The sequence below is a fragment of the Trichinella spiralis genome (assembly GCF_000181795.1).
Source record: "Trichinella spiralis strain ISS 195 chromosome Unknown Scfld4, whole genome shotgun sequence".
Taxonomy (NCBI): Eukaryota; Metazoa; Nematoda; class Enoplea; order Trichinellida; family Trichinellidae; genus Trichinella; species Trichinella spiralis.
Window position 1 is genome coordinate 1,865,556 of NW_003526943.1, and position 27,941 is coordinate 1,893,496.

The window sequence follows — 27,941 nt, forward strand, 5'->3', positions numbered from 1 at the left end:
TAATCTTTTTTAAAGTCAGAGTTAAACAAAAGTTGCTTTTACTCAAGAATAATGAATAAAAAATCTTATTTCATATTTAACTTGATGTGTAATGTTGTATTTTCAAAAATTACCATTGCACATTGTAGGTTGAAGGAAGAAAACGCCTAATCTTCATTTCATCCATCAACTAACTGTGAAACTTTTCATTTCTGCAACACAAAAGAAACAAATCGCCAAAAAATATCATAAATTCTCAAATATAATAAGTATAAAAATAGGTGGCACAGTGTGTAAATATTGGTAAAATGAAAATTAAAAGTAAGGTATTCTGAAAAAAGAAATATACACAATTGACATATGGATGGTATACATTCTTTGATTCTTAAATTCTTTGTTCTAATAATATTCAAACATTTCACATTTGGTTGAAAATTATAAAAATCTCTCATCACAATTACAATGCAATAGAAGAAATTATAAAAGAAAAAATTACAATTTGAAATTCTGCTTGCAGATTTGATAGTTAATTTTATATTTAGCTGCTTCTAAAATAATAACAATAATAATTAGAAGAGAACAACTTTCCATAAATAATATGTTTATTATATGAACTGTCAACAAAATTATACCGCACACATTAACAATAACCAAAAGAAAAACAAGCCCTCATTTCGAGCAGCATCAGTATTCTTACATCAGTTTGAAAATTTTTTAAAAATACCAACGGTGCTCGAATTGAAAATGAAAAAGAAAATTGATAAAGAGAAACCATATTCATGTTTCCAATTTAGAAAATTATTCACGATGAAGAAGAACAACAGCAGCAAGGACGGACAAAAGCACGTACTTCAGCTTTGGATAATCGTTCATCAGAATAGTGACAATGCCGACGTAGGGCACGCATCCTTTGGCGCGCCCAATTACGTCTTTTCGCTTCAGCCAAAACTGACCCGGGGCATACAAGCCTCTGTCGTCGACGGCGTTGTTGTCGCCTTTGGTCAAAAACAGCACCTCGCCATTAGCATCTTGGTGAACCTTCAATACCCGGTGCACGATTGGAATTTCACGCCCCTCAATTTTGAACACGGTCACATCGCCGGCATGGATCGGATCGTCAGTGTTGGTCAAGAATAGCAAATCTCCACGATAAAATGCTGGCTCCATACTGCCGCTGAGAACCACCACCACGGGACTCTCGGATCCGGTCAAGACAATCAACGATTTCCAAGTCATCAAAGCTGAGCAGACGATCATCATACAATTCAGCACTTGGTAGAACAGCTGCCGCTTGTTCATTCGCTTCACTTCGTTGAACATGGAAAATTCGAACAGTGACTTCAACATTGCTGAAAAATCTGCAAAACAAGAAAAATAAGCAACCTAACTTGTTAAAACGTTGATGAAACACAATCATGGCTTTTTCCACTTTTTCCTTGTTTTTCACACACACACACACACACACAAACATGTCAAAATTTATTCAAACAGCACATTCGTTGGAAGTAAAATTTTTGAAAGCAGTTTTGATCACTTCAGCTTGCCGATGATGAGGTACAATGTTTCCCAATTGCAGTGCATGCGAGATGGCCATCCTTTGGCGAGCGGTTGAGGCACGGATCCAAACCCAACCGTTCATTCCGATGGCCAACTCGCATGGAACTTCCTTACCGACGGCCAACAGAACTTGCTTCTTCCTACCCAACAGTCTTCTCGCATAAGCTGGTGGCATTTTCAGCATCATGCCATCACTGGGCAATATGCCTACAATTAAGAACAAATAATTCACACTTCCCAGCAAAAACCATGCTATTCAATTTTCAACCCAAATTATTCGCTTTGCCCATTTCATCCTTGCACACTAATTCTGGTTCAATGTCGTGCTTTAACCTGCCATAAATAACATCACCCATATTCACCACTGGTCTCATTCTTTTGGTCGCATTTTCAAAAGACAAGTAATGGATAATTGCCGTCTTCCAAGCACCAATTTCCACTTTCCAATAATCCATCCATTTGCCAACCACAATGCCTACAACTCTGTCACCGGCATATGGAAAATAAGCTTTTTCACAGAAATCAATCCAAATTCCATCTTTACGTTGCAGTGCCATGCCAAAATGCGTGCTTATCAACTGATTTGACGACAACCTCACGCCTGGACCCATCGCCAAAGGAAGATGGAACACCGGACCCAAGTCATCGCCAGGAAAAACCAACCTTTTCTGCAACTTAGGACTATTTCGCAATGCATTCTCACTGAAATTAAAATCACAAACAAAATATTATTACAAATCGGACCAACATCTGTTAATATTTCAAATAACAATAAATAAACTAACTATGATGATCAATTGAATATCTAAACAAAAATTTTTTAATGGAATCAACAAATTAAAATGAAGTCAATAACCAAAAAACCTTTTTCAGTACATTTGAGTTTATTCATGCTTTTGTGATGCTAAAAAAATTATTTTCAAAACAACTGTAAAATTTAGTTTCGATATGTTAGAATGCATTTTCTTCACAAATACATATTAAAATAATGTCAGCCAAAAAATAAACAATATTACATCACGGTTATAATTATTAATGAAAAAATGTACAACAACTATTATTACAATGACAACACAATTACAGTTACAATAGTAACAAACATTACAATTCTAGAATAGCAGATGATAAATATCATTAAACAAACAATCAAAACAGTACACTCTAGCATCAACAATCAAATTAAATTAAAAATCATAAAAATTCATATGCTTTGAGTTGAAAAATATCATTTTAACAGACTAATTTATAGCTAAAATTATCAAATTCTGCACTTATTATGAATTAACAAAACATTACCTATCTTCTATCATTTTTTTGCGGGCCAGTGATTTTTTATCTGAGTCTTTTGACTTTTTTGTCAATGCTTTACTGCATCCAGGTTTCAATGACATTATCTTTAGCACACTCTCCAGCTAGGATTTTTTTATTAAAATTGCCAATGAATAGCTTACTTACTGTATCTTGATAATTAAGTTCTGTATGAAAATAAATTCAAAGCAAAATATAAAATAAATATATAAAAAAGCAATAAATGTTCAATTTTTCGTATATTTTTAACTTTAATCATAGTTTAATTAAAACATAAATTTATCATAAAATACAGTATGAAATGAGAAAATTAAGATTTATTAAACAAGCTAGAAAATGTAAAAGTTACAAGAAGTTATAATAAAAGACTGTTCTTTATAAAAGTTAAATATTTTTTGCTATAGTTTGTTTTCACAAAGCAGATTAGTATGATGTGCTTTGAATTTGTAGCGAGCCGCTCCCTCGAGCGGGCTCGTTCACTTCCTCCAACATGTTATTGGCGCGTTCGTCGCTATTCGGCAACGGGCCGGTATTGACCGGCGGGTTTCCCTTTCTTTCTGATTCGCGCTTTCCTGATGGCATAGTAGCAATCAAACAAAAGGCAGTAAGTATATTTTTTATTGGCAACCGCGAGCGAGAACCGACGACGATGTGTTACCGCAAGCTTCTCCGACAGCACAACAACGACTCTCACACGTATGTCCGTACTACCGTACTCCACCTCTGATTTTCAAGTCCAATTTTTCTTACGGTAGCTTCACCTTTCTTCCGCTTTGTTGTCTGGAGGACTAGAGTTGTTCGCTCGGTCCGCGTCCGCTACACATTCAGTATGGAAATGTAAAATTTTGCATCGTTTTTCAACTGTGTTTGTATATTTAATGGTTGTTGTTATGGTTTATTGGTTATGCTTCACGCGTCGTTGCTTATAATCAATGAAAAATGACAACAGTCAAAACACATATATGAAAAACCGAAAAAGTTGCACTGCAGTGTGACAAGGTGATTGATTAAAACTTGCAGCAGATTGTTTATGTAAAAAGAAATTCAGTAAGGGCGAATTAAATTAAATTTATTATTAATTACAAATTTAGTAAAGCTGAATTGCATAGAATAATTATTTCAAGAGCTGCTGGTTTCTGTAAAATGAAAGAGAATTTTTAAATAATTTACTTCTTCATAAAGTGTGAAAATGAGAACAAAAACAGTTTTACGCTCTGTTAATAAATATAACAGATTCTTAATGTACTTCCTTATTGAAATACATACCTTTTAAAAAATGAAAAATAGTCATACAGATCGAAATAAAATAGCAACATTTATTTAAAATGCGCTACTATTAATTTATAACTTCATTCAATAACAGAAATAAAACAGTTTATCAGTATATACATTTGATCAACAGATCTAACCCATATTGATAGGAATCAAGCTGCCCAATATAGAAGCAATGTCGCCGGGTTGTTGGCAATGGCCTTCATCATCTGGGAACAAGCCAACGCAACAGCCATTAAACAGTATATGAAACTCACCATTATTTAATATTACTTTGCTTCCGACACATTGATCAAGATTGCATAATCTCGACTGAGTTGCTGGACAAGATAAACCTACCCCACTATGGCATATTCTTTGACGTACGGTATTTCCACATCCTCCGCAGTTTTGTGAGCACGGCGACCACTCTGACCATTGCTCACAAGGACAGCTATCTATTATTACCTCAGGTGCCGGAATAATTTTCTCTTCTTTCGGTGCCGTCCAATAGCGCACCCGAAATCCGTTAGCCGTTTTTGTTCCAGCTTTGAAAATAATTAGCATTTCAGAACCGTTAGAATAATACATTTTAGATGGTGGTTGTGTATTGCAGCAAAATCGGTATCCTGTTTGATCAAAATTTGGTCCAGCATTTAGTTCTACATAACTATCACTGCACACTTCTTCACAGGGAAAATCAAACACGTCGACAAATTCAAGCACAACCTTTTGATTATTGGATGGAGCTTTCAAAAGCCAATAGCATTCTTGATATGGTTGAAACGATTCTGGATAGGATGGACTTTGCACCAGCATTGGCTGATCGCTAGAAATTAATTCACCCCCACAGTGGTCGCCTCCATTGTCCACGTGTTCACAAAGTGGACCTTCAAATCCCGTCGGACATGTGCACCGACTGCAGTCGTTCACATTCACGTATCCACCATGTAAACAGTTGAGCTTTGTCGAGCATTTGTTGTTGCAATACATCATGTTTATAAGTTTATAGTCAAGGAAAGAAGGTGATATACGCTGTCCAAAAGTTGACTGATAATTTGGATCCATTGCAAGAATAGTTAATTCATCAGCATTGGTCATCAAGTTTTTTACCGTCGGTGGCATGTGCATCACACTTCCCGGATCATACATCGATCTAAAATGTTCGAACACACGGCTGCTGAGGCGACTGATCACATCACGGTGCTCAGAAACAGTCTGCTCATAATTGACAATGATGTGTTCGTCACGATCGGGACGACTGTGTTCATGAAGAAGTCCAAGAGCGTGGCCAATCTGGTGGCTCACGATACCTTCACTAGAACAACGCGGCCAAGCAATTGAAATATTCTGAATCCCGCCCACGCGACCGACAAAGCTAGAACAGCCGCCGTCGCTTTGGGAATCGTCGACAAAATTGATCGAAGCTACATTCGGTTCAAGCTGATCGCGTTCCTCAAATCTTATACAAGTGTTCTCTTGCCAAAGCTGCAATGCTCGAAGTATTGCATCACGGCTTGCATCCTTGAGAGAAGCTTCCATGCGGTATAAAATGTGATTTGTGTGCCATTTTTCAATAATCGGCCTCTGCTCATTTTTAGAAGATCTGAGATCACGATAGACCTGTTCATCAGTTAAGCGTTGCAAGATTTTCGCTTCTTCCATTAAAGCTTTCCACTGATTGTTTGTCAACTTCAAATCACCCATGAAAAGAGTTTTCAAATTATTCACATCTAATTCATTGGCTGCGGTTGCAAATGAATTTGACGATCGTCGGATATTTTTTTGGGTATCAAAAATTGGCTTCAACTTTTTCATTGAATTATTCTGGAATTGTTCTCCAAAAGAATTCAGTTCAATTGCACTGAAAGCTGCTTTCAATTCACGAATCTGCTCTTTAGTCACAGCTTCTGTGTAAATTGATTTCGGCTTGTTTGAATAAAAATTGTTGAAAATATTACCTGAAATGAATGACGAGCAAAAATTCTCTAGTGGGTGTGAAGAATAAATTGTATTTCATGTTTCAATACACTTTGAACGTTCTGAAAACGTTTCAATGCGTTTGAAAATGAAAAAAATAGTTGTAAAAGCTCGCTTTCTTATTATCAGAGCATAATAATAAAACAGCATCAACTTATGCAGAGAAGTAAAATTAAATTAAAATTTAAATTCCCATATTTCCATAAAATTATAATTTAAAAGCATTACCTGAAGATGGTTGAGCTATTTCGTCAGTGTTGGTTCTAAAAAGTGGCAAACAAACATCTGGCAAGTTTGGGAGTTTCACTTTATTGCCAAGATCATAGCACCAGTTTTTTAGCTCACGTTCACAGTCGGCAAAATTGCTTGCCGTCATTTGTTGACACCATTGTATTAGCTTGTCTGATTGTTCAAAAATATCTTTTCTTCGTTCAAACCCTGCACCAATGAATCGACCACTTTCTAATGCTGATTGACCAATCGTAAAACAATACACTGTAGCCGTGCTTGTCAGGGTGATTATTAAATTGTAAAGCATATTTTTTTATAAAAAAGAGGTTGTAATTTCTTCGATATGTGAGTAAATAAATTTACATTCCTTGATGTGTGTGATGGTTGCTTTCACCACAACTGGTATATATATCACTCTAAATGTAAAACTGAAAATTCTTCAATCAAATTGTTGCATTTTAATTTTAAAAAAGCAAAAATTAATTAATTAAAAAAATAAAAAGACTGAATTGTTGTAATATTTTTCTATTAAGTGACAGATAAGAACGTATGAGTGTAAAATTAAAAAAATGTACACAAAATAGAAAAGTGAAGAGAAAATTACCTCAGTATATTTTCAAATGAGAAATTTTCAAAAATTTTGCAAACTTTGTGAATCACCCCTTTTGGCGTATTTAGCGAATCGTGAAAACTGACTGCCAGTATTTATATTGAACTATTTGGTAGCAGCGAACCGCGAAAGGACACCTCGTTTTCGATCTTTTGTGCCATACCCATAAGAACCAGTTTCAATCAAAAGTTCTCTTTCTATAGTTCTGTATCAAAAATTGAATGAAAAAATGGGTCACTTATTGTCTTTAACCAAGCCTTTTGTATTAAACTGCTATTCTATTATGCAACAGTCGCTATTTTATTTCTCTCTTTATTATTATGTTTTTTCCTTTTTAATAAACAGCCGCTTGATAATTTAACGACATATGAAATAATTCATGTGAATCAATGTATAAGCAGCATATAAATAAATAAAATTATACAACTTTTAGTTTACACTGCTTTAAATAACTTTTTCCATGCAAAATTCATTTACAATCTTGTTTTATATAAAAAAAGATTTTCAAGTAATTCAGCAAGTAAAACTGATCAGTTAATCCATTTATTATTTCAACAATTGTTCAACTTATTTTTCAAAATGAAATTCATTTTTTAATTTAAATGAAGTAACTGTAAAAATAAAATATTTTTTTGATGATGAATTTTCCTTAATATTTGGAAAACATACTTTAAACTTCATGAAACACTATTTTAAATAAAAATGGTCTACCTGAAAGTTGTCCTATTTTTTAAATCATTTCACAAATGCCATTTCCATGAAGCGTTAGTTGGCACATTTGTCTGAAATAAAAAATTTGTTTTAAATTTAATTTCAATTGGCACGTCTAATTTTATGCTGTAATGCAATCTTCAAGTTGAGAAGATTTGCTTAAACGTGTTCATCAATTTATCATTACTGACTGTTACATCAATGCAAATTGAAATTATTTTCGTATCGTTTAATAGTTTGGATTACAAATAGAATAAAAGTTTACGCTTACACGATAAAACGAAATGGAAAACAATAGGATATGTAGAAACGGGGTAGATTCCGAGTTTACACCAAAGACATGCCGCTTCACACTTTCATTGGTTGTAAATTTTGCGTAGAACTCTGATTAATTTTAAATTTCATTGGTTTACACGACGGCTAAATTTCATTAGTTGTTGTTGCGACGAATTTTACTCGCTGTTGGGAACCTAAATTTTACTGGTTGTCAATGTTATGCATTGTATTTGCCAAAATTTGGTTTCTTTTTAATGACCACTTTTTTATTCGAAGCTTTACTATCTATCTTTTGTGTGTATATATATATTAGTAGTAGCTAAATTATAAATTTAAAAGCTGACTAGAAATTTAAATTTATAAATTTATTAACAAATTTTCTTGCGGTTTCATTTCTGTGTATAATTATACTGATAAAACTACTGATCAGATCTAAAAAATTCGCATGTAGAAACTATAAAAAAACTTGTAAAACGGGTTCTAATCGGATTGAATAATCGATCGTCAGGTTCTTCTGACTATCTAATGACGGAGCGCCAATTCAGAATTCAATGCACTCAAAATCGTTCACCACCCTGAGTGGTAGATCAAGTAGTTTTCAATTCGTACTACTTCGACGTCCGTATCGAGTATCAGCGTCTTTCCTTTCTACTGATATTGCTCAAATCAGTCTTCTTCGTTCTGGTGATTCCTGTTTTCGCACATAGTATCAGGACTGTATCCAGAAATCACACAAGTTCCGTCTTTAGGCGAACTCCTTGGTTCAAGCAAGAAGTACACGATCATCTTCGTTTACGTAACTTCTTACGCAAACAGTAAATTCAAACGAAAGTACAACTGTATCTTCGTTTCTTCACGCGGTATATGTAGCAACCGTAACGATTGCACTTAGTCAACAATAATCGATGGAATCAAGATTTTACTATCGTCCTAATTTCGTCAAAAATAAATCAATCTTTGTCAATATTTTTCATACAGTATGTTACAGTAAGTATTCAGGATAATCAAGATACCTGCTGTTATCACTGTTCACAACAAAACTATATATTTAAACTATAAAAAAAGTTGAATAACTTCTTGAAATTTCATCATGCTCAAGAGGTTATCATAAAAAGCATTACTTACAGTAATATGTAGTAGTGAATGATGTCAGAACTGTTTCAAATCTAAACATGGAATCTGAACATCGTAAAAAAATGCATAAATTTACTATAATATCAAAGTAAATATTTTTTTGTATTTAACAAAAGTTTTGAACTTGAAAATCTTTCAATTCCATTACTGTCAGTCTTTCTACTTTGTAACTTGAATCAACTTGAAAGAATGTAATGAATTTATTTTATGATATCATAATAATTTTTCTCAGTAATATTTCAGAAAATATTCTTTGGCTGAATTTTTTTTCAATCATAATTTTTCCATTTTGTCCATATTGGTCTCTTTCGGCTGAATTCAGAGCTAACACCTTAGCCATGGCATCGGAAAAATTTTCAGCTCCAAAATCAACCAATATTCCAGTTTTCCCATTTTCCACAGTTTCATTGGTTCCACAGCCCGTCGCTGCAATAATTATTTTTCCAAAATAACTTCCTTCCAATGGTGTGATTCCAAAGTGTTCCATTGGTGGAGTATATATGACCCCAGTGCAACGACTTAAAAGTTGAACTTTTTCTTCCGATGAAACGTTTTGTAGAAAGATCACTTTATCTTCAATATTTTTCAATTTTGTTAATTTAATTAGCTCATCTCGACAATTCACTGAAGCATCAATGCGTTCTTCTACACTTCCAGCTATTATCAGATTCACTGACTTCCATACGTCGTTGGAAATTTTTCTTTTCAACATACCTTTTATAAATTGAAAAAATAATCAGGAATTTGTTGTACAATTTTTCAGTTTTATTTCTATTTATAAAAATAACCTTCAGCATTCACTGAAATCATGGATTATGAAAAATTAAAGTATAGAAAATTTCTTACTGGCGCTATAATTTTCTATTATTTGTTATTGTTTAACAAATAATCAGATTTAATTAAAATGTAAAAGGAGAAATTATAAAAACATTACAATATTTTTTAAGGTCATGGAAAGTAGGGAAAAAAGTAAATTAAAGTAGGATAAATTGATTAAAAAATATTTTATCTGTCTTTGAGGCTACAAAATAAATGTATGCAAAAATGCTTTTTGATAATTAAGTTTCTTTGCGTTTTTAATAAAAATTTGTTTTGTTATAATTGCTTTTTACTTATTTTTTTAATTTTTATTAATGCAACTTTTTATGCTAACTTGAACTGCATTTTAAGTATTTTAAAATCACTTTAAGCTTGAACTGCTCATAATGGTAAAACATTTTCACAAACTGTTATAAATTATAATGTTTATTTATTTGATTTAATAGATTAAGGCATGACAATATGATTTACTATAAAATGTATGACAGCTTCACATTCACATTATGAATGAATACATACATATATTTGCTTATTAATAAAAGTAAAATTAATTTATAAATTGCAAATGAACATCTTTTTATAAATGAATTATCATAAGCAATTTTTATAGTGCAAAATTAGCAAATAAAAAAGATGGAACTTACTGAATGCTTCTATAGCAATATCGACGCGTTTTTCTGGCCAATAACGATTAAGTGATAAGAAATAATTGGTCGGTAATGTTTTGCAGTATTCAAACTTTGCTGCATCACTGCACTGAGTTGTCACAATAGGAATGGCAGGATAATGTACAGAGCATATTCGATTGCTTATCCAAGGAAAGCAGCGATTAACATTGTGTACTTAAAAAACAATAAGTTATCATTTAAGAAAAATAAAAAATACATAATTTTCAAAATCGTTCACTAATACGTGTTGCTTTTTATTTTATCGTTAAAAAAACTAATTCTCAAAACAGTCACGCAACTTTCTAAAATTTTTAATTTTTTTAAAATTATAAACTGAAAATTCTTTTTAATTATTTTATAATATTGTTTTCATTAATTAAATTAATTTGAAAAGTTTAAAAAATTCAACTAGCACTGTACATGTGAATTTGCTGTTTGTCGATATTACATCACAAAATTTTATGCACCACCTTTCAAGTAACCACATTTCAAAATAGAACACTTTTTCAATCAACCTTCTGTTAGGCAGCATAAGTTGATATGGAAAATGACAGTAATAGAAGATTTTTTTCCCAAACAAAAGTTTGAGCAGTGGAGCTGCTCCTGGACATCCATCTAGCATAACAATGTCAAATATACGACCCCATTTAAGCCATGCTCTGAATGCCAGGAAGTGCATTCCGTGAAACCAGTCACCACACATTGTAACCGAACCATATAACATTTCTGAAAACAGTTATTTTTATTTTCACTTTTTCTTGTGATTATTAATTTACTTTATTCTGAAAGGATATTTTATTAAAATTATAAACTTTGCCTGTCCTATTTAGTTTATTATTTAATAAACTACACAGAAAATATGTTGTACTGATAAAATCAACGCACCTGCATTTTAATGAACTTTTTTTTTCAAAACGTAAAAGTAATTAAAATTGAGCATAACAATTTATGTATAGCATATAGTGCTTTCAAAAAGAATTTACCAGTAACTGAATTTTTTAGCTTGTCTAGCCAGTAAGAATCACAGTGCCCAGTAACAAGATATACACTGTAGTTTCTGCCATTGAAAGCTTGAATTGCATCAAATACAACAGATTCAGCTCCACCAAACCAAAATTCAGGGTGACAGACCAATACACGCATTGTTATAATTCAAAAACAAAATTCTAATAATAATATAAGCAGAAAAACAAAATAGCACCAAAAAAGGAAGATTTTAGATGAAAAGCACGAAACTAATACTGACGATTGTTCTTTCCTTCTCTTCAGATGTTAAAGTTTAAAGTAGCACCGACGCCAGCCGCATTTTTCTGGGGTCAAGGGAAATCATTTGCATTTAAGACCAGTTTTTATCAAGGTCCAAGCAACTTCCCCAACAGTTTAAACCACTGATAAATTTTATCACAATGAATATGTTGAAATCATTTTGAATTTTACTTTTGCATGAATAGGATAATGTTGTTGATGGAAACCCTTACACATTCAATATAGACATTTGATAGAAGCTGTTTAGTTGATTGCATGAGAATTGTTAGATTTCTTTTGTAATAAAAATAGTTTTTAGTATAATAATACGTTTTGATTTTTTAATACATGAGGAAGATATTTTCTCGAGTGCTTTTAAAGAAAAGAGGAATACGGTAAAATAGAATGAACTACAGTATGTGTAGTGATATAGTCATCCAATTGTAACAGAGACATGATTTTTTATTTGTACATTATCCCTGAATAAATTTGCGCTTTTTCATTCTTACAATCAAAGAATTCTTTACTTTAGCATTTAAAGTTTAATAATATTCTTAAAATTTAATACATGCAAAATTTTCAATCGCAAGCATTGCAACAAAACAAAATTATCAAGTCAACTCTGAAATTCAATAATGCCTTGATTGTTAGTAGTGTGGCAATTTAAAAGGAAAATTAAAATTATTAAAAATAATTAATGCTGCTTTAAGAAATTAACTGGGTTCAATCATGAAGGCAGTGAGCGTATTGATACAATTTGAATTCAGGTAGTACGTCAAAATGTGGACCATTTGCTCTGAAGTTGTAAATTATTTGACAAATCACAGCAAGTATTTGACGTAAATTTCTGTTTCGTACTGCCGTTCAACGATTAGCTACGTAGTCCAGAAATGCAGAACGAGTTATAACACCCATGATGCTATCAATATTGTTCTTATCTAAAATTCATTCATCATTGACGTAACAAATAAAATAAGTCGTGCAATCATATTTTAAACAAATCACATATGTAATAATCATACTGAAGTTGATGTTGTTTGATTTTATGTGTAAAAATTAAAAAGTCTCTTTACCTTTAACTACTGCAACATATTCAGTTGATGTAAAATGCTTGTATATATCTCTGAGGTGACAATTTGGTAGGATAGTCTTGAATTCAGTTTCAACCCATTTTTCTGTGATTGTATTTCCGGAATGGGGTAGCGAACGAGCAAGATGAATTACAGATGCAGCGTTGACAAATCCAATTATCTTATTACTAAATATTTCATCAGTCAAAGTTTTCATAGAAAAATCAAAATATTTACCGTTCTTCATTATGAATATAAATCGGTTGTCCAGGATGAGTTTTAAAATGTTTGAAAAGGTCTTTGTAATTTGTATTATTTGAAACAACAATTGCAGTTTGCATTGGCAACTTGCTCACTTCTTCTTCTTCCCAGCTAATGATAACATGGTGTTTTTTATTTTCAATTCCATTTATTTCACTAAACAATGTTGTTTACCTGCAATCTGAAATAGGATATTCATCACCAAACCATCCATGACTGATCATCCATTTTTCACATAAAAATTTTGTCCTTAAATTTAAGAATACACCTCAAAAGTTATTATTATTATTTTTCAATAACAGTATTCACAAACATGTAATTGCGAACTCCATCTGGAAGGATGACAACACATCGTTGGCCTTCTTTCAATTCTTTTGCTTTCTGAAGCGCTGCCCAAACATTTGCTCCACTACTCCCACCTGAATATTTTACATTAGTACAATTATTTCAAAAAAGTACATTAAAAACAAGCTTAGCTCCTGTTAAACTTTAATTAGCGACTAGTATTTCTCAAACATGCAGTCGCTTGGAAAGTATGCTTTCATTTCGATTGCTCATTTAAAGTTTTATCGGTTATAATTAATTTACAAATTAAGTTAAATGCTATATTTTTTTCAATAAAAAATCTTTTTACTTACCACACAACAAGCCTTCATAACGAATCAATTTTCGAGCAATTTTAAATGAGTCACAATCGTTAGTTTTAACCCACGAATTCACAATACTTAGATCCATAACTGTTGGGAGAAAGTCATAACCAATTCCTTCAACCTCATAATGTGCTGCTACATGCTTTTCTGGTTCATTGGATTCTTGCTCTACCGGAGCCAATGTTGAACCAACAGGATCAACACCAATAATTTTCACTTCTGGGCATTTCTCTTTAATTTTTCTGGCTACACCGGTCAAAGAACCTCCAGTTCCTGCACCAATAACTATCATATCTACTCTGCCTAAATATTCCAACAATTTGTAAATATTTACTTCTGGACAAAGTACCCTTCAGCTATTTTTACCATTGCACTGATCTAAAATTTCTTCAGCTGTGATGTCATAATGTGCAAGAGGATTAGACAAATTTTGATACTGAAGGAAAACATTCCTTTAAAAGCAGTAATAATGCTTGCATATTATGTGCAGAAATACTTGATCTAGAACAATTGAATTTGGAATTTTCTCGTTCAAAGTTTTTGCGACGCCAATATGTGATTCGGGTGAATCCCAGGATGCCTCAGTTGGCGTTCGAATAATTTCTGCTCCAAGAGCTTTCAAGACTGCAATCTGAAAATTAGAAACTTAAATAATCAAATTCATCGTTTTATTTCTTTCACAATTTTACCTTTTCATGGCTCATCTTTTCTGGCAAAACAATTATACAATGATAACCTTTAACAGCTGCAACCAGAGCAAGTCCAATTCCTAATTGGGAAAATGAAACCAAGAATATGGTTTGAAAAGCGAGAAAAAAGAATTTAAAATCCATTTACCCGTGTTTCCAGATGTCGGTTCAATCAAAGTCATTCCAGGTTTCAGGATACCTGCAGCTTCTGCATCTTCAATCATGCGAACAGCGATTCTATCTTTGACACTTCCTCCAGGATTGAAATATTCACATTTTGCAACTGGGAGATTAATTTTTGAAAATCAGAATTCAGTTTAAAGGAATAAATGAAGTGTGGATTAAATCTTACGTAGTTCACATTTCAGTCCGGCTTCTTTGGCAAGAACGTTCAACTTGACCAGAGGGGTAGAACCGATGCATTGTAAAATGTTATCAGAGATTTTTTCTTTCTTTACCGAAAATAATTTATGACAATGCGGGGATTTCAGCTGATTTTCTAAAGTCCAAGTGCAAGTTGAAGATCTGTTCGGAGGAGACCAAGTTGAACGGCAATTTGAAGACATTCTGCTGCAAGGATAGATCTCTACTAATAGCAGAGATTATATTCAACATTAATTTTAAAATAATGGGAGAATAAAACGAATTATAAATAGTCGCGTTCAAAACATGCTTGATTGGAGTTGTTTTTTTTATTCTTCTGTCAAGATACAGCAAATAAAATGATGTAAAACAACGCCGACGTTAATGAACCACGCAACTGAACCTCTCGACATTACAAAAACAAAAAAATGTATAAACCAGAAAAGAAAAGTATAAAAAAAGCAGTTTGATAAACAAGCAATAAAAAAATAACCAAACGGCATTTTAGAAACTGCATTCTCTCTTAGGGCAAATTGTTATTAGCTAACAAGCGGTTTGTGAATACTAAAACGCATCGCCAATCAATTTGAAAATAAAATTTATCAATAGAAATGCAAACAGGCACACATGAACAAAATAAACCTGTTCGTACTATCATGATAGCAAGTGATTAATTTCGCTGCTAACAAAAACTTTAAGACGCATTTAATTATATATATATAAACATTTAGATGCTATCCATTTCATTTGATAATTTTCAAGCGGAAACGATTACGTCATATTTACAAACATGCTAATATTCATTCTTCTGATGACAAACATAGTTCTTGTTTTTTTGTGCATTTCCTTCAACATGATTGAACCAATAATTGAAAAATTAGCACACCAATACCTTCTTTTCTACTCTTTTCACCACTGGTAATCAAATTTCACTTTTTCTGAACTATAAAATGACATTTATCTGAAATATCAATTGAACACTTCAAACAACAAATGAGGTTCTTTATTTAAAAAAATCAAATTTCAATAAAAAAATTAATTATTATGAAAATAAATCCATTTTTTGCACTTTTCAGTACACTGCTTACTAAACAGTATGCTGGATACATTTTACAACTACCAGGTTTTGTCAACTGCTTAACTGATTTATTAAGTAAAAAATTAACAAACTCTTGATAATTATTTTGTAGAAAATAATATTTAAAAAATTATTATCAATACATATTTAAATATGGAAAAAATAAAAATAAAATGGACGCTAAATAAACTTTTCCTTTTACTCATCAGTAGCATCAAATTTCATTTCATGACTGATGAATAATCATCATCGAAGAGCATCATTCATTATTAAGTGCAAGGTCTTTTTGCATTGAAATTAAATTTTCAATCTGAATTTCAATATAAGAAAAATGAAATTGAAAATAAGAAAAATTTGTAAATTTTTTTGAAATATAAAATTACAAATTATAATTACGGTCAATTGGTAAACTGATGTCAAAAATAATTAAGCACCATCGTCAATCTTGTAAGCAACCTTATACTGATTTCTGTTTTTTCCGTTTTTTTTCTGTACCAGTTACCATTAGTAATACGTAATAATGTAGGCAAGAAATTATGATGAGCAATTAATTATTAAATTTGTATCTTTATTATTTTAAGCAATACCATATCATGATAAGTATTATCTAAATCAAATATTCCAATTAACATAACCGATTTTCAACTTTGACGAAAAACTGTGCTAATTACGTTCTTTCTTCCGTCATAAATATTTAATTTTTATGTTGTTGTAAATTATATTATCAGGATAATAACTTACGCTTGAAGTGAAAAAAGCTGCAATTTGGGACAGATACATTCTTTTATCAATTTATTTTTCTAAAATAATTAAGTTCAGTTAAAAAAAATAAAATAAAAATGTTTTCATTTTTAAAATATTACAGTAACATTAGATTTTTAATAAAAATCATCACATATACATACATGCGCCACCAGTTTAGATTTTGCGCTGATGCAAACAATTATTAAAAATACAAGCGCAATTCATATTATTAATTGAACATCTGTATATTATTTTAAAGAGTGAAGTAAAACATGTAATTTAAGAATGGATATATAATTATACTGTACATTGAATTCCCTCTTAAATTATGTTTCTATATTTATTTATTATTTTATTATTTTATGAATAAACAACATTTTACAAAGTCACATGTTGAAATGCCATCTTAAAAGGTAAATCAAATTCCCATATTATCAATATTTCAAATGTTGATTTCAGTTACACGTTAATTTAAATTAACGCAAAATAAATTCAGCTGAAGTACGCGTGTCGCTGTTGATTAAGCCAAACAATATTTATTTTTGACAAACAGTCTTTCAGATTATCGAATAATAGGAAAAAGTTGCATCCTGGGTTATCAGTTGTTCAATAATAAGATAATTGCAAATACGATGCTTATCGACTTCAACAATTTAAAAAAATATATTTAAAAATATTCAACAAACAAATGACAGTGTTCAATAATAAGTTTATGTGTGTTAATTAATTTATTCATTGTACTGGTTCTGTTTGACAAGGTTTCGTAAATACAGTTGAATTAGAGTGTTGCAATGAATTAAAGGTGAACAGTATAAAAGTATATATATTATGTGAAAATATTAATATTCTTGGTTAACAATGGTGATTTATTAATTTAGTTTATTAATAATGCCTTTTTTTCATTCACTTACTACCACAATATTTATGTATCAATGGTTAATTTAATTTTAATCGTATTTTCATATTTCTAAATACAGAGGAAAATAGATAGCTAATGATAAATGAAGTTAATGCCATAATACTTTTTTTTAATATGGATGTGAATATAAATGTATTCGACAAAATATTTGATGAATATTTTCAGATAATCAGATCAGTTTGTTTTATCACATATTTGTGAAAATACTTTTACTCTTTGTCGAATCCAGAAAATGAATATAGTAGAAACAGTAAAAAATATTAATAAATAATGATTAACAAAAAAGAATGCAACTAATAATTAAAGGTCATTCTTAGTACATTTTTAGAGCAGCACAAACGTCAAATCAAACAAAAAAACATTATGGTTTGACATTTAAAAATTGAAGGTAAAAAATGTATCAGTACAAGTGTAAATAGCGCAAGAATAAATAAGTCGAATATAGTACAACTGAAAATTATTTTTTGTTGCAGAGATACAAATAATTTATACAAAGATAATTATGCAGATATCATGAGGTAATATAGTTAGAAGATGTGTAATCGCATGAAAATAATTCTTCATGATTACGTACATCTTCTCACTGTTCACATAGCAAATTTGCATTTGTTAATTTTTCCAGATTCCTGAGTAACATTAATTTATATCTATTCGCATGTAATTCGAAATGTATTCGCGTTTTAATGTTAAATGAATAACTTTTCCACTACCAGAAATGAGGTCTCATAAACAACACGAGCGGTCAAATCGATTGTTGAAAAAAAGGCAATTTAATTAAAAAATAAAACTGAAAAAAATATTTTTAAATTAAAACTTTTACATAATCGACTTGAAGAGCATCTATTTAAGCACAACAACAATTACAATGTATGAACTTTTTTTAAAATTGTTCTTTCATCATTGCAAAAATCTATTAAATTAACAAACTGCGTCATGTGAAAATGTTATTACTTTTTCTAAAACAATATTAAGATGTAAAAAGTTTTTCGTAGTAAATTGTACTTCAAAAAATTACAACTTATTTTAAAATGTAATTGTTAAATTCTGAATAGTGGGCATTTCTCGACAGACAAGATGGCCGAGCGGTCTAAGGCGCTGCGTTCAGGTCGCAGTCCACTCCTGTGGGCGTGGGTTCGAATCCCACTCTTGTCAAGACATTTTCACAACTTTGATAGCTAATAATTTTTATGATTCTGTGATCACCGGCTACTATGTACAATTTTATTAAACAAGCTCCATTTATTGCAACTGTATATTTATATGAAATGGAGCTGCTTGTATGAAACTTTTCTTACATAAAATTCATAAATATTTGATTAACATTTAGTGAAAATTATTATAATTTTGTTGAATTTTATGAAATACATATTTTTTTATAATTTTATAATTTTTTTACCATAATATTTACAATGTGTAGTAATACTTATAAACCTGTAAATTGTTAATATTTACAGTAAGGAACTTCATCTGCTTGTTATTTCGAAAGGTTTACATTTTATTTTGGAATTAAAGATTTCTGAGGTGATTCAGTTAATGCTATTCTGAAATTTTAAATTATTTTTTAGTCTAAATTTTTCCATTATGCTGCTACAGTTTCCATCGTAAGTGTTTGTGGATGACGCTTATATTACATGACAAGTCAGTTTTAATGTTTCTATAAAGTTAAAATTTTTCGCTTAGTTTATTGTCATTTTCTGTTAATGATTCTGTTAATGACAAACGGTGATAATTTATGTAAAGCATGGATGTTTTACAGCATTTTATTACATTGTTAATTTGCTTATCTTTTAACTGCTTATTTGTTTTTTTCATAAAAATAATTCAGCCTGATTTTATGTGTTAAAGCAATATAAAAGCCTGCGATGTTGAGTTCTTATCTTTATACATGATTGTATTCGAATTAGATTAAAAAATTTTCTGCTTGAAAATGTCCGTTATATTTGCTTTTTGATAGATACTGTTGTTATTATTTCTGTTTCATATATTTCCAACAAGGAATTAGTGATGCGTTGCTTTGCACACAATTGCTATCGTATTTTTGAAAATAGCATTAGCTACTTAACTCATGCAGAAGATCATGACTTCATTTCCAGAATTACATTCCTGATTTTCATCTCGCATTTGTTAATGCTTTATTAATTTCTTATTTTCCAAAATAATTCTAAGGAAATATGATGATTTTCTGAATTTGTTGAAAATTCAAGTTCATCATTTTGAATTCATTTATATTCCTTATCTATCTGTAATCATTTCTTCATTGATTTTAGAATAATTGAAAAGATGGCAATTTTTCATTTCCCCATCAGTAAGTAAAGATTTTTTAAAACTATGACGACTGCTGAATATCGGTTGCTTTATTATCTTTCAAGCAAAAATGGAATTTTAGAAAATATAAGCGAAAACAGTTTTTGAATAATTATTTATTTAAGTTTCTCTAATGTTGTTTCTGTTTGATTTGTATTTTTCTTTATTATATTTTATTTGTATTTTATATGTTATTTATTATTTCACCATAATATTGTTGTGCTTTCTTAAATCTGAGTATCTTCGCATTTTAGAATTTTATCTAATTATTACATTCAGTCTCTATTGAAATATGGCTCTACATTTTGCTCGGTAAATAATCAATAGTTTTTGGCATGCAGCTAAATGTTATATGATTAGCTATTTATTTATTGTCTCTGTTCGAGTGATTGAAATATGTTGTTGTAGAAATGAAATGTTATAAATATTTTTGATAGTTTGCAATTGAAAAAAGTACATTTTTATTTTTGTGAAAATTGTATTATTTTATTTTCACACTAAGATAAAAAATATTATTTCAAAGCAAATCATTGCATACTTTCAGTGTTTTGAAAATTAATATATCAGTGTTAATTGTGAATGATTATTACACGCTGTGGTATATCATTTCGCATGGAATTTTTTAAATGTAACATTAATTTTGGAGAACAGTTATTTTGTTTGATTGTTAAAAAAATATATGTAAAATTTAGCATTGGAAGCTGAATTGATTGTTTGATTGAAGGACAAGCAAAGTATAAAAGAGTGGTCTTTTCTCAGGCGGAATCTATTGACATTTCCACTTTCCAGAGAGTTGTTATGCTAGCATTTTTTACATGAAAAATAAATAATTTAATTTTTTTTCCTATGAATTTCATAATTTTATTCTTTATGCGTGATTCTTTTAAAATTGGTGAATTCTTCAATATACTTCTTGTTTGAATACTTCATTTGATAAAAAGTACATTTTTATGCTTCATCGAATTTGAAAAGAGTTTTAAATAAGTGCCAAACACTACTGTAAACTATTGACTGTTATATCATTGTAACTTATATGCATGAATTGCGCTTTGCTTACTAAGTCGACTTTTAATTACGGTCAGTCTGTGATTAATTTAGCAGCTGATTGATTTTACCAATTTTTTGCAGCAGATGGAATTATTACCTATTCTGCATCAATAATTTTTCAGGAATACTATTATAGAAAAAATATCCTATTACCGCGAACCTAATTACCTTTTAAAACCTATGATCATTACATCCTTGTTACAGATTGGATTGCGCTACATGCCAAATATTGCACTCCTTTGAAAGTCAGTGCTAACAATTGCGATGTCCACCAATTCAAAGAGCTCTGAGTCATGCTTGTGTGTATCGCTGCTATTGCAGAAAATATCCAACTTGAGAAAAAAGCAATCATTTACAGGTCAGTAGTGTAATCGAGTTGAAATTTTTCATCGAATTTCAGTAAAACATTTTAAAATGCAGAACTGGACAGTTATGTGATGGTATCCAACGTTGACAAACATGCTTGGGCACGCATTTTTGCTGAATTTTTTCTAGTAAATGCTCACTGCACAAAATCGCACTGCTCTTTCCAGACGGACGACATACTTTGGTATGTACCACACTCATCATTTATCTACAACAGCTTTTTAACCAGTCAGGTATGAAACTTTTTCTTCAGTTATTATGACAAGTGAAATATGAATTAGAAGTTCATTATTGAATAATATGACATATTAATTTATGAATTGAATTAAGATTCATATTGTGCGTTTTAAGTTTACTGTAATTAGTTGATTTCCAAGCTAAATTAACGGATGTGAAGATTTAAATTAGTAGCAAATTGTTCTGTTTTATTTTAAAAAAATTATAGAAGTATTGGATTTTTTGTTAATTTTATTCAATCAGTCAATGAGAAGATGATAAAACTGGTAATTTTAGTCGGGGTTTATTAAAGTTTACCGGAAAACTAGCAAGAAACAGCCATCTCCGGGATCTCAGTCAATAAATTGGGAAGAAACACTATACCTCAATTTGTTGCTCCATGAAGTACGAATATATTTATATTTTTTCTGTATTAGAATACAGTGTTTTTTGAGGTTGAATACGTGCTCACCTGTGCTGTTTGCACAAGAACGAGTCCTCAGAATTTGCAGATACTGAAAAAGTATTCACAAGTATGTATGCTCTTTGAAAATGAAATATATGAACAATGAGATTTATTTTATTTTATGTTATTTTATATTTAAAGCGCGTCTATGCATCACCAAGTCGGCATAGGATGGACAGCAAGGGTGAATCTGAAGAATTTACATATCCGAATATATGTTTTCCTGTGGATAATTTTGAACAGGTAAATTTTTCGAAAATTGACACGAGCTTATTATTTAACATTTGTTTAGTTTGATGTAGGTGTTTAAAGAAATTGTGATTCGTGATGGGGAATGTGTTTGTGTTGAACTGGTTGCAAAAGATTTATCTGGTCAGTATGTGTCGACAATATTTCTTGGTTCAATTCGGTACGAAGTTTTGAAGCAAGTATATGATTCGAAGGTATTAAAACATGCTTAATATACATGTGCAGAAGTGGTTTTCAATATGAAGCGTATTCAGATTTGCAGTACTTGGAATTGGGCAAATAATCTGATTCGTTCCACTGGTCACAAGAGATTGGAGTTTGTCATAATGAGAGGGCCACGTGGAAAGGGCTTTGCTGAAATGGCAGTTGCTCGGGTTCCTGTCCAAGGATACCAGACTCCAGTTAGTTCGATCGGTAGTTATGACGAAAAAGATTTATTATCTGCTGTGAAAGCCTATCAGCGCCGGCGAAGCGATACCAATTTGTCTAGATGGAGTTGCGTTACCTCGAGTTTTTACGAAAACTACAAATCGACTTGTCATCCGGTAAAAAAATGCCCCAGTGAAACAGACACCAGCAGGCAATGGCCTGAAGTTGAGGCCAGCACCATTGACGATGGTAGTAACAGTTTTGGAGAAATGTTATTTGAAAATTTGTCGAAATCATATTATTATATGTTTAGAAATTGGAAATGAATCGTTGGCATTAGGACAGCTGTGGAGCACACGAGGTTTCAGTCAAGCATGGCATCGATTAAGAGAAAAACGCCGTGCTGATTGCGTTCCGTTGAATGCCCATCTCACTTACATTACTTTACCATGGTCTTCAATTGTAGCAGGTAACCAGTGATGATGTGTTAGTGTTTTAACTGATAAATTTGCATATGGTATATTCAGACTTGATGGACAGCTGCAGGACACCTTTGCTCACTTTTGATAGTGCTTCTGAATCAGAGCACCCGATTTCAAACTGATATTTAGTGAATTTCAAATTTAAACAACGATTTTTAACCGTTTGTATCATTGATCATTAACTGTTTATGTATCAGGTTAATAAAAAATATTCAGCAAATATATAAGTTTTCAATAATTTGGTAATCTAAAAAAGGTTTTCAATTTATTTCAAAGGATATCTGGTTTTTTTATTCATTAATTTTTCATTCAATGATAACTGCTTTCAATTATTATGTAAAAAAGCAATAACTATCACTGATTTTCATTGTTTGATACGCAACTGAAATGCGTTTTCATTCCATAGAGTTTGCCTGGATGAAAATTGCTCGCAGAATCAAAGTAAACCTAAAAATATCGAACAACTCAACAAGCGCATTGCATTAAATAGGCATTTACATATAAATATTTATACGTGATACATTTACTTATAGTGTTCTCAAGTAATATATTTATTTAACAATTGTTTCATGTAATGTTGATTATTATTGCAAAAATTTAAATCATCACAACTTAGCGAGTATTTTTTTCCATATCAAAATTTAAATATTATTTATTAATTTTTAAAAAGTAATAGTTTTGACAGAAAATGAAAAGTTACCTTATAAAATTACTTTAAATTTAAACCAGCAGAGAATAGTGAAAAGGTATTTTAAAATTTTTTAGTTTAAAGTTCCATTTTAAAGTTACTTCTCTCAAAAGTGACATAACGAAGCAATAATCATTTTCGACAGCGGAGCCGAAGTGATCAGCGGATAGAAAGATGACCAGCCCCCAAGACAAGCAAAGCGCGGATAAAGCCAAATCCGGATCTGGCCAATCGGATGATGCATCATTCGACGCCTTCAATGAGGGAAGTGTGTATTCGATGATGTATTCGATGGCAGAAAGTCAGTACGTCGGTAGAGCATCGGCCCAAGCAGGACCGTCCATGTCGAAAGAATTGGAAGATGAATTGGTGCAAAAAATGGCAATGTCGAAATTTCAGCAACTGGAAAAAGTGAAACTGACCGGACGTCGTGTGATCCTGATACGGAACGCTGAACGTGTGGATCGCATCTTTCCGGATTGGATGAATATGGCTTTTGATGCAAATGTAGATGATTATTATTTTGCTTTTGATCAATAATTATAATATTGTAATTTTGCTTAATGGTTATAGGGCAAATATCAGCCGTATGATTTGAATCAGCCTTTGTCGTTGCCGAATCGAACGGGCAGCTTTCACCAATTTCGTTATGATGCACCAATAACAGAATTGGGATGTGTAGTTTCCATGATGATTGGACGTGCGTTGAAATTCAACAGCCAACATCCGCACAAAGTGTTCACTTCACCTGCCCTGCGGTGCATCCAAAGCTGCAAAAATATTTTGAAAGCAATGGGCAATTCAGAGTTGAAGATGTGCATTGAGCCGGCTTTTTTCGAATGGTTGTCTTGGTATGAGGTGCTGCCGGATTGGATATCTGAGGACGATTTGATGAAATCCAATTACAAAATTGACAACAATTACAAGCCAATTTTGTCCAGAGAAGAAATTCGCAACCGCAGAAACGAAAGTCATATTGCATTTTATGACCGATGCATACAGGCTTTCAAGAACATTCTGGAAATAGAAAACAGTATGTATAATATATACAATAATGTGCGAGGTTCAATTTCATTCACTTGAAATATTATTGAAATGCTTTTTGTTTTGTTTAGAACCGGGCTACATGCTGTTTGTAGTGCATAGTTTGACTGTGGATGCAATTTCTCGACATTTGAATGCACGCAAAACGGAAACTGTTCTCCAGAGTGATATGCAAATGATTGGTGGAAATTATCCGTATTGTTCAGTTCTCGTATACGAAGAGTTAGCTGATAAGACTTGGCGTTTGGTTCCTCGAGCAATGCCGTCGTTGACTTATATGGACTTCACTAGTCGTGTGAATTTTGAATTCGTTCGTCGCAATTGAATTCATTCATTCTTAGATTTCTACTCATTGCATAGTAGTTACTTTGCAGCTCATTTTTTCATCATTTTCAGATTATTATACTATTGATTTTTTTCATTTAATTCATCTATATATTTATGTGGTTATAATAACAAAATTATTATTTTAATTCATATGTTTGTTCATTAAATAAAATTATTATAATTTATGTGCTGTGCTTTATAGTTTTGTCGATAAATTTTGTTATAAAGTATCTAATATAAATTTGAAATTTTTGAGTTATAGCTATGCGTTATTATTATTAAGAATATGAAGTTGAAAAGACTGGCATATGTTTGTTTGAAATCATTCTTTAAAGAAAATTTTTATTTGCACAATTCATTAGTTAATAACTTTTTTAAACTGAGTTAAACTTTTTTAAACTAAATTACGGTTTTACTGTATTAAGGTGCTTTTTTATATTAACTAAGAATGCACCGTTTTTTAAAAATTATGTTTTATATTGCAAATTATTATGATTGAAAAGTGTATTTATGATTTTTCTTGTTATTTGAGGTTTAAAATTATGACATATGAAAATAATGAGCTGTTCTTTGATTTATACTATTATGTTAAGCTGCAAAGATTGACTTTTTTCATAATAGGAAGTTAATGTCACGAACGCAAATTTTTGAATAGTTCAAGATATTCTTTCAGTTGCATTTATTTGTCAAAGCAATAAAATTTTGCGTAGAAACGAAATGCTGTAGAAATTAGATTTTTTTTGCTTTGTAGATTTTTAAATTAAAATAAAATAAAAAATTAATAGGTTGAATATATTTATTATTTTAAACGAGTCGTCTTGTTGTTTCTAGAAGACACTGTAAACTGTTGAGATTATTTTCTTTTTTTCAAATTATTGTAATATACTGAACAGTAGTTATTCTTCGCTGCTCTCAGAGGACTCAGGTAGCTAAAATTTGAAATACATGCCTCTTAGCAAATAATAGAATAAGATTCAGCATCCTGTATATAACTATACTTCAATTTTTAACAGTTCTCATCAGTATAGTACTACTAGATTAGCATTGATTAATAAAAAATTGAAAACTTCTTACTCTCACACTTTTAGCAAGACAAGGGTTCATGCAGTCTGAGTAGGATGTGTATGCACTAAATGTGTCCTTTCCAGTTTCAATAGACTGTACAATTTTCTGAGTTTGTGAGCTGCAAACTTGCTTTTCGCATTGATCTAATTTATCCTGTTGAACTTTCAGAGCATCTCTCTGAAATGAAAGAAGATTATGCAAAACAGTGCAGAATTAATGAAGAATACGCTTACATATCGAGGAAATTGAGAGAGTTTGACGTTCAAAATATCTTGAAAATAAGAATGATTAGTTAATTTTTTAAAATTCACAAATGCATCTTTCCAGACAACCATCATTTCATTTCTCTTAATTTTCACGGCTTTTGCATTTTCATTCAGCAACCTTTCCGCAGAATTTTTATCGGAATAATGTATTGCTTACTGCTTATTTAAATTTTTAAAACATTACATGGAGATCTTTTATAAAATTTTTAGTAAATATTTTGAAATTAATTAAATGCATCATTTTCATCAGTTATAATTGATACAAAATGCTTTCATTTGCACAGAGCTGTGAATTTTCATTAAAAATCTTTATAATTTCTCACCTAGCTCATTTTTTTATTAAGACTTTAATTTTATCTTTTTAAAATAATGGTGAACTAAATATATTTTTTCAATGTAATTTTTATATTATTTATCATTTTTTCCAAAAACAAGAAGTGTTACTTACGCTGATCTGCTGCCCTAAAAGTAAAAATACACAGTAAGCATTACAATTATTATTTGTAAAAAATGAAATTACAATGTAATTTAATTATTTCATAATCATTGTTTGGTTGCATTTTTTTAAAGTGAAAACTCGTTGTTGTGAACTTTATATTTAAACTAAAACTGAAAACTCTACTTTTCATTTGTAAAGCAAATTAATGTAATGCATGCTGTGCACAATGAATGACGACTGTATATTTGAAATTTTGAAACTTTAACTTTTTTAAATATAAATCGTTAACGTTGAAATTCAACCGTATTAAATAAAGTTGGAAGTGACAGCATTTGACTTACATTACTACCAAAGCCTAAAAAAGAAAAAAGAGAAACATTATTTTCATGATAAAATTTTCTTCAAATGGAAATTTACATATAATAAATAAAAGTATATATTAATAATGTACAGGAAATAAGCGGCAAAGTAAAAATAGGAAATCAGTGTGCTAGATTAATTTTAAGCTATTGAACTTGACCAGAAATAATTAAAATAAAAAAAATTTTACTTTAGACTTTTCTAAAATATTTCACAAAACTTACGAACAAAGCTGCGAAGCAAATGATAACGGCTTTCATGTTTTTATCACTGGTTGATTTTAGTCTGATTTGCTACTTTGCTGCTGCAAATATATAGAAAATTTTTTGTTTGAATTATTCAATCACGCACGTTGAACTAATAATAATTTGTTTGTCAGTGTTTTATTAAACAATTTTATCACACAAAGTGGCATACATATATATATACATTACATTTTTGCATTAACTGTTAGGTGAACTGTTTACTGTTTTTCTAAGATTAATATTTAAATGTTAAACGTCAATCTGCGAAAGTAAGTAAATCATCATTGTCTGCTAGATCAAATAAAAGATATCTGCTGAACATGCACATTGAAGTTGATTAAAATACATTAAAAAGAAGTTGTTTTGCATTAAAACAGAGGGCAGGTATTAATTTCGCACAGTCTTAGAAACGGAAGTATTTTGAATATAAATCAGTTAAATTGTAATACATTATTATAGAATTAT

General features: G+C 30.8%; 5 protein-coding genes and 1 non-coding gene across 6 annotated transcripts; 2 read left to right on the plus strand and 4 right to left on the minus strand.

Annotated features, from left to right (window-relative positions):
• Positions 1–777: 777 nt before the first annotated feature.
• Positions 778–6,613, minus strand: Tsp_00356 (signal peptidase complex catalytic subunit Sec11). Its single transcript, XM_003376213.1, has 6 exons — positions 6,304–6,613; positions 4,254–6,056; positions 3,606–3,705; positions 1,805–2,238; positions 1,651–1,743; positions 778–1,337 (listed from the first exon to the last, which is right to left on the minus strand). Exons 1-6 carry the CDS (start codon positions 6,611–6,613, stop codon positions 778–780), a joined length of 3,300 nt encoding a protein of 1,099 aa, XP_003376261.1.
• Positions 6,614–8,569: 1,956 nt separating this feature from the next.
• Positions 8,570–11,667, minus strand: Tsp_00355 (alpha-1,3-mannosyltransferase ALG2). The gene is made up of 8 exons (XM_003376214.1): positions 11,508–11,667; positions 11,164–11,250; positions 10,800–10,826; positions 10,501–10,698; positions 9,826–9,837; positions 9,491–9,610; positions 9,369–9,463; positions 8,570–8,689 (listed from the first exon to the last, which is right to left on the minus strand). The coding sequence occupies exons 1-8, from the start codon at positions 11,665–11,667 to the stop codon at positions 8,570–8,572; spliced, it is 819 nt and encodes a 272-aa protein (XP_003376262.1).
• A 966-nt stretch (positions 11,668–12,633) lies between these two features.
• On the minus strand, positions 12,634–14,862 carry Tsp_00354 (cystathionine beta-synthase). The gene is made up of 11 exons (XM_003376215.1): positions 14,829–14,862; positions 14,588–14,722; positions 14,440–14,519; positions 14,247–14,381; positions 14,117–14,186; positions 13,739–14,053; positions 13,414–13,519; positions 13,275–13,349; positions 13,077–13,211; positions 12,843–13,027; positions 12,634–12,707 (listed from the first exon to the last, which is right to left on the minus strand). The coding sequence occupies exons 1-11, from the start codon at positions 14,860–14,862 to the stop codon at positions 12,634–12,636; spliced, it is 1,344 nt and encodes a 447-aa protein (XP_003376263.1).
• A 3,749-nt stretch (positions 14,863–18,611) lies between these two features.
• Positions 18,612–18,695, plus strand: Tsp_00353. Its single transcript has one exon. It is a non-coding gene; the product is annotated as a tRNA-Leu (tRNA).
• Positions 18,696–21,158: 2,463 nt separating this feature from the next.
• Tsp_00352 (conserved hypothetical protein) lies at positions 21,159–23,862 on the plus strand. Its single transcript, XM_003376216.1, is given in 10 exon segments — positions 21,159–21,252; positions 21,315–21,493; positions 21,774–21,881; positions 21,914–22,009; positions 22,084–22,185; positions 22,245–22,385; positions 22,446–22,818; positions 22,874–23,029; positions 23,719–23,788; positions 23,808–23,862. The coding sequence occupies 10 exon segments, from the start codon at positions 21,159–21,161 to the stop codon at positions 23,860–23,862; spliced, it is 1,374 nt and encodes a 457-aa protein (XP_003376264.1).
• Positions 23,863–23,986: 124 nt separating this feature from the next.
• On the minus strand, positions 23,987–27,491 carry Tsp_00351 (hypothetical protein). The gene is made up of 9 exons (XM_003376217.1): positions 27,452–27,491; positions 27,161–27,226; positions 26,881–26,894; positions 26,176–26,343; positions 25,912–25,938; positions 24,849–25,046; positions 24,655–24,747; positions 24,474–24,607; positions 23,987–24,362 (listed from the first exon to the last, which is right to left on the minus strand). The coding sequence occupies exons 1-9, from the start codon at positions 27,489–27,491 to the stop codon at positions 23,987–23,989; spliced, it is 1,116 nt and encodes a 371-aa protein (XP_003376265.1).
• Positions 27,492–27,941: the final 450 nt, after the last annotated feature.

Bases quoted from the DNA above. Each gene is read 5' to 3' on its own strand.
- Tsp_00356 (XM_003376213.1), bottom strand. From the start codon at position 6,613: ATGCTTTACAATTTAATAATCACCCTGACAAGCACGGCTACAGTGTAT. The intron at 6,057-6,303 runs GTAATGCTTTTA...CATTCATTTCAG, and splicing joins AATAGCTCAACCATCTTCAG to GTAATATTTTCAACAATTTT. The intron at 3,706-4,253 runs GTTAGATCTGTT...ATACAAACACAG, and splicing joins CTTGATTCCTATCAATATGG to TTGAAAAACGATGCAAAATT.
- Tsp_00355 (XM_003376214.1), bottom strand. From the start codon at position 11,667: ATGCGTGTATTGGTCTGTCACCCTGAATTTTGGTTTGGTGGAGCTGAA. The intron at 10,699-10,799 runs GTTTTTTTAACG...TTGTTTTTTAAG, and splicing joins CGTGACTGTTTTGAGAATTA to TACACAATGTTAATCGCTGC. The intron at 8,690-9,368 runs GTGTTAGCTCTG...ACGTAAACGAAG, and splicing joins TTTCCGATGCCATGGCTAAG to ATGATCGTGTACTTCTTGCT.
- Tsp_00354 (XM_003376215.1), bottom strand. From the start codon at position 14,862: ATGCATCGGTTCTACCCCTCTGGTCAAGTTGAAC. The intron at 14,723-14,828 runs GTTCTTGCCAAA...TTAATCTCCCAG, and splicing joins CCCCTCTGGTCAAGTTGAAC to TTGCAAAATGTGAATATTTC. The intron at 13,350-13,413 runs GTTTGTGAATAC...CTTAAATTTAAG, and splicing joins GATGGAGTTCGCAATTACAT to GACAAAATTTTTATGTGAAA.
- Tsp_00352 (XM_003376216.1), top strand. From the start codon at position 21,159: ATGTCCACCAATTCAAAGAGCTCTGAGTCATGCTTGTGTGTATCGCTG. The intron at 21,253-21,314 runs GTCAGTAGTGTA...TTTAAAATGCAG, and splicing joins AAAAAAGCAATCATTTACAG to AACTGGACAGTTATGTGATG. The intron at 22,010-22,083 runs GTATGTATGCTC...TTATATTTAAAG, and splicing joins TACTGAAAAAGTATTCACAA to CGCGTCTATGCATCACCAAG.
- Tsp_00351 (XM_003376217.1), bottom strand. From the start codon at position 27,491: ATGAAAGCCGTTATCATTTGCTTCGCAGCTTTGTTCGTAA. The intron at 27,227-27,451 runs GTTTTGTGAAAT...TTTCTTTTTTAG, and splicing joins CTTCGCAGCTTTGTTCGTAA to GCTTTGGTAGTAATGTAAGT. The intron at 24,608-24,654 runs GTAATTGTTGTC...AATCGTCCTCAG, and splicing joins TCTCTGGACAAAATTGGCTT to ATATCCAATCCGGCAGCACC.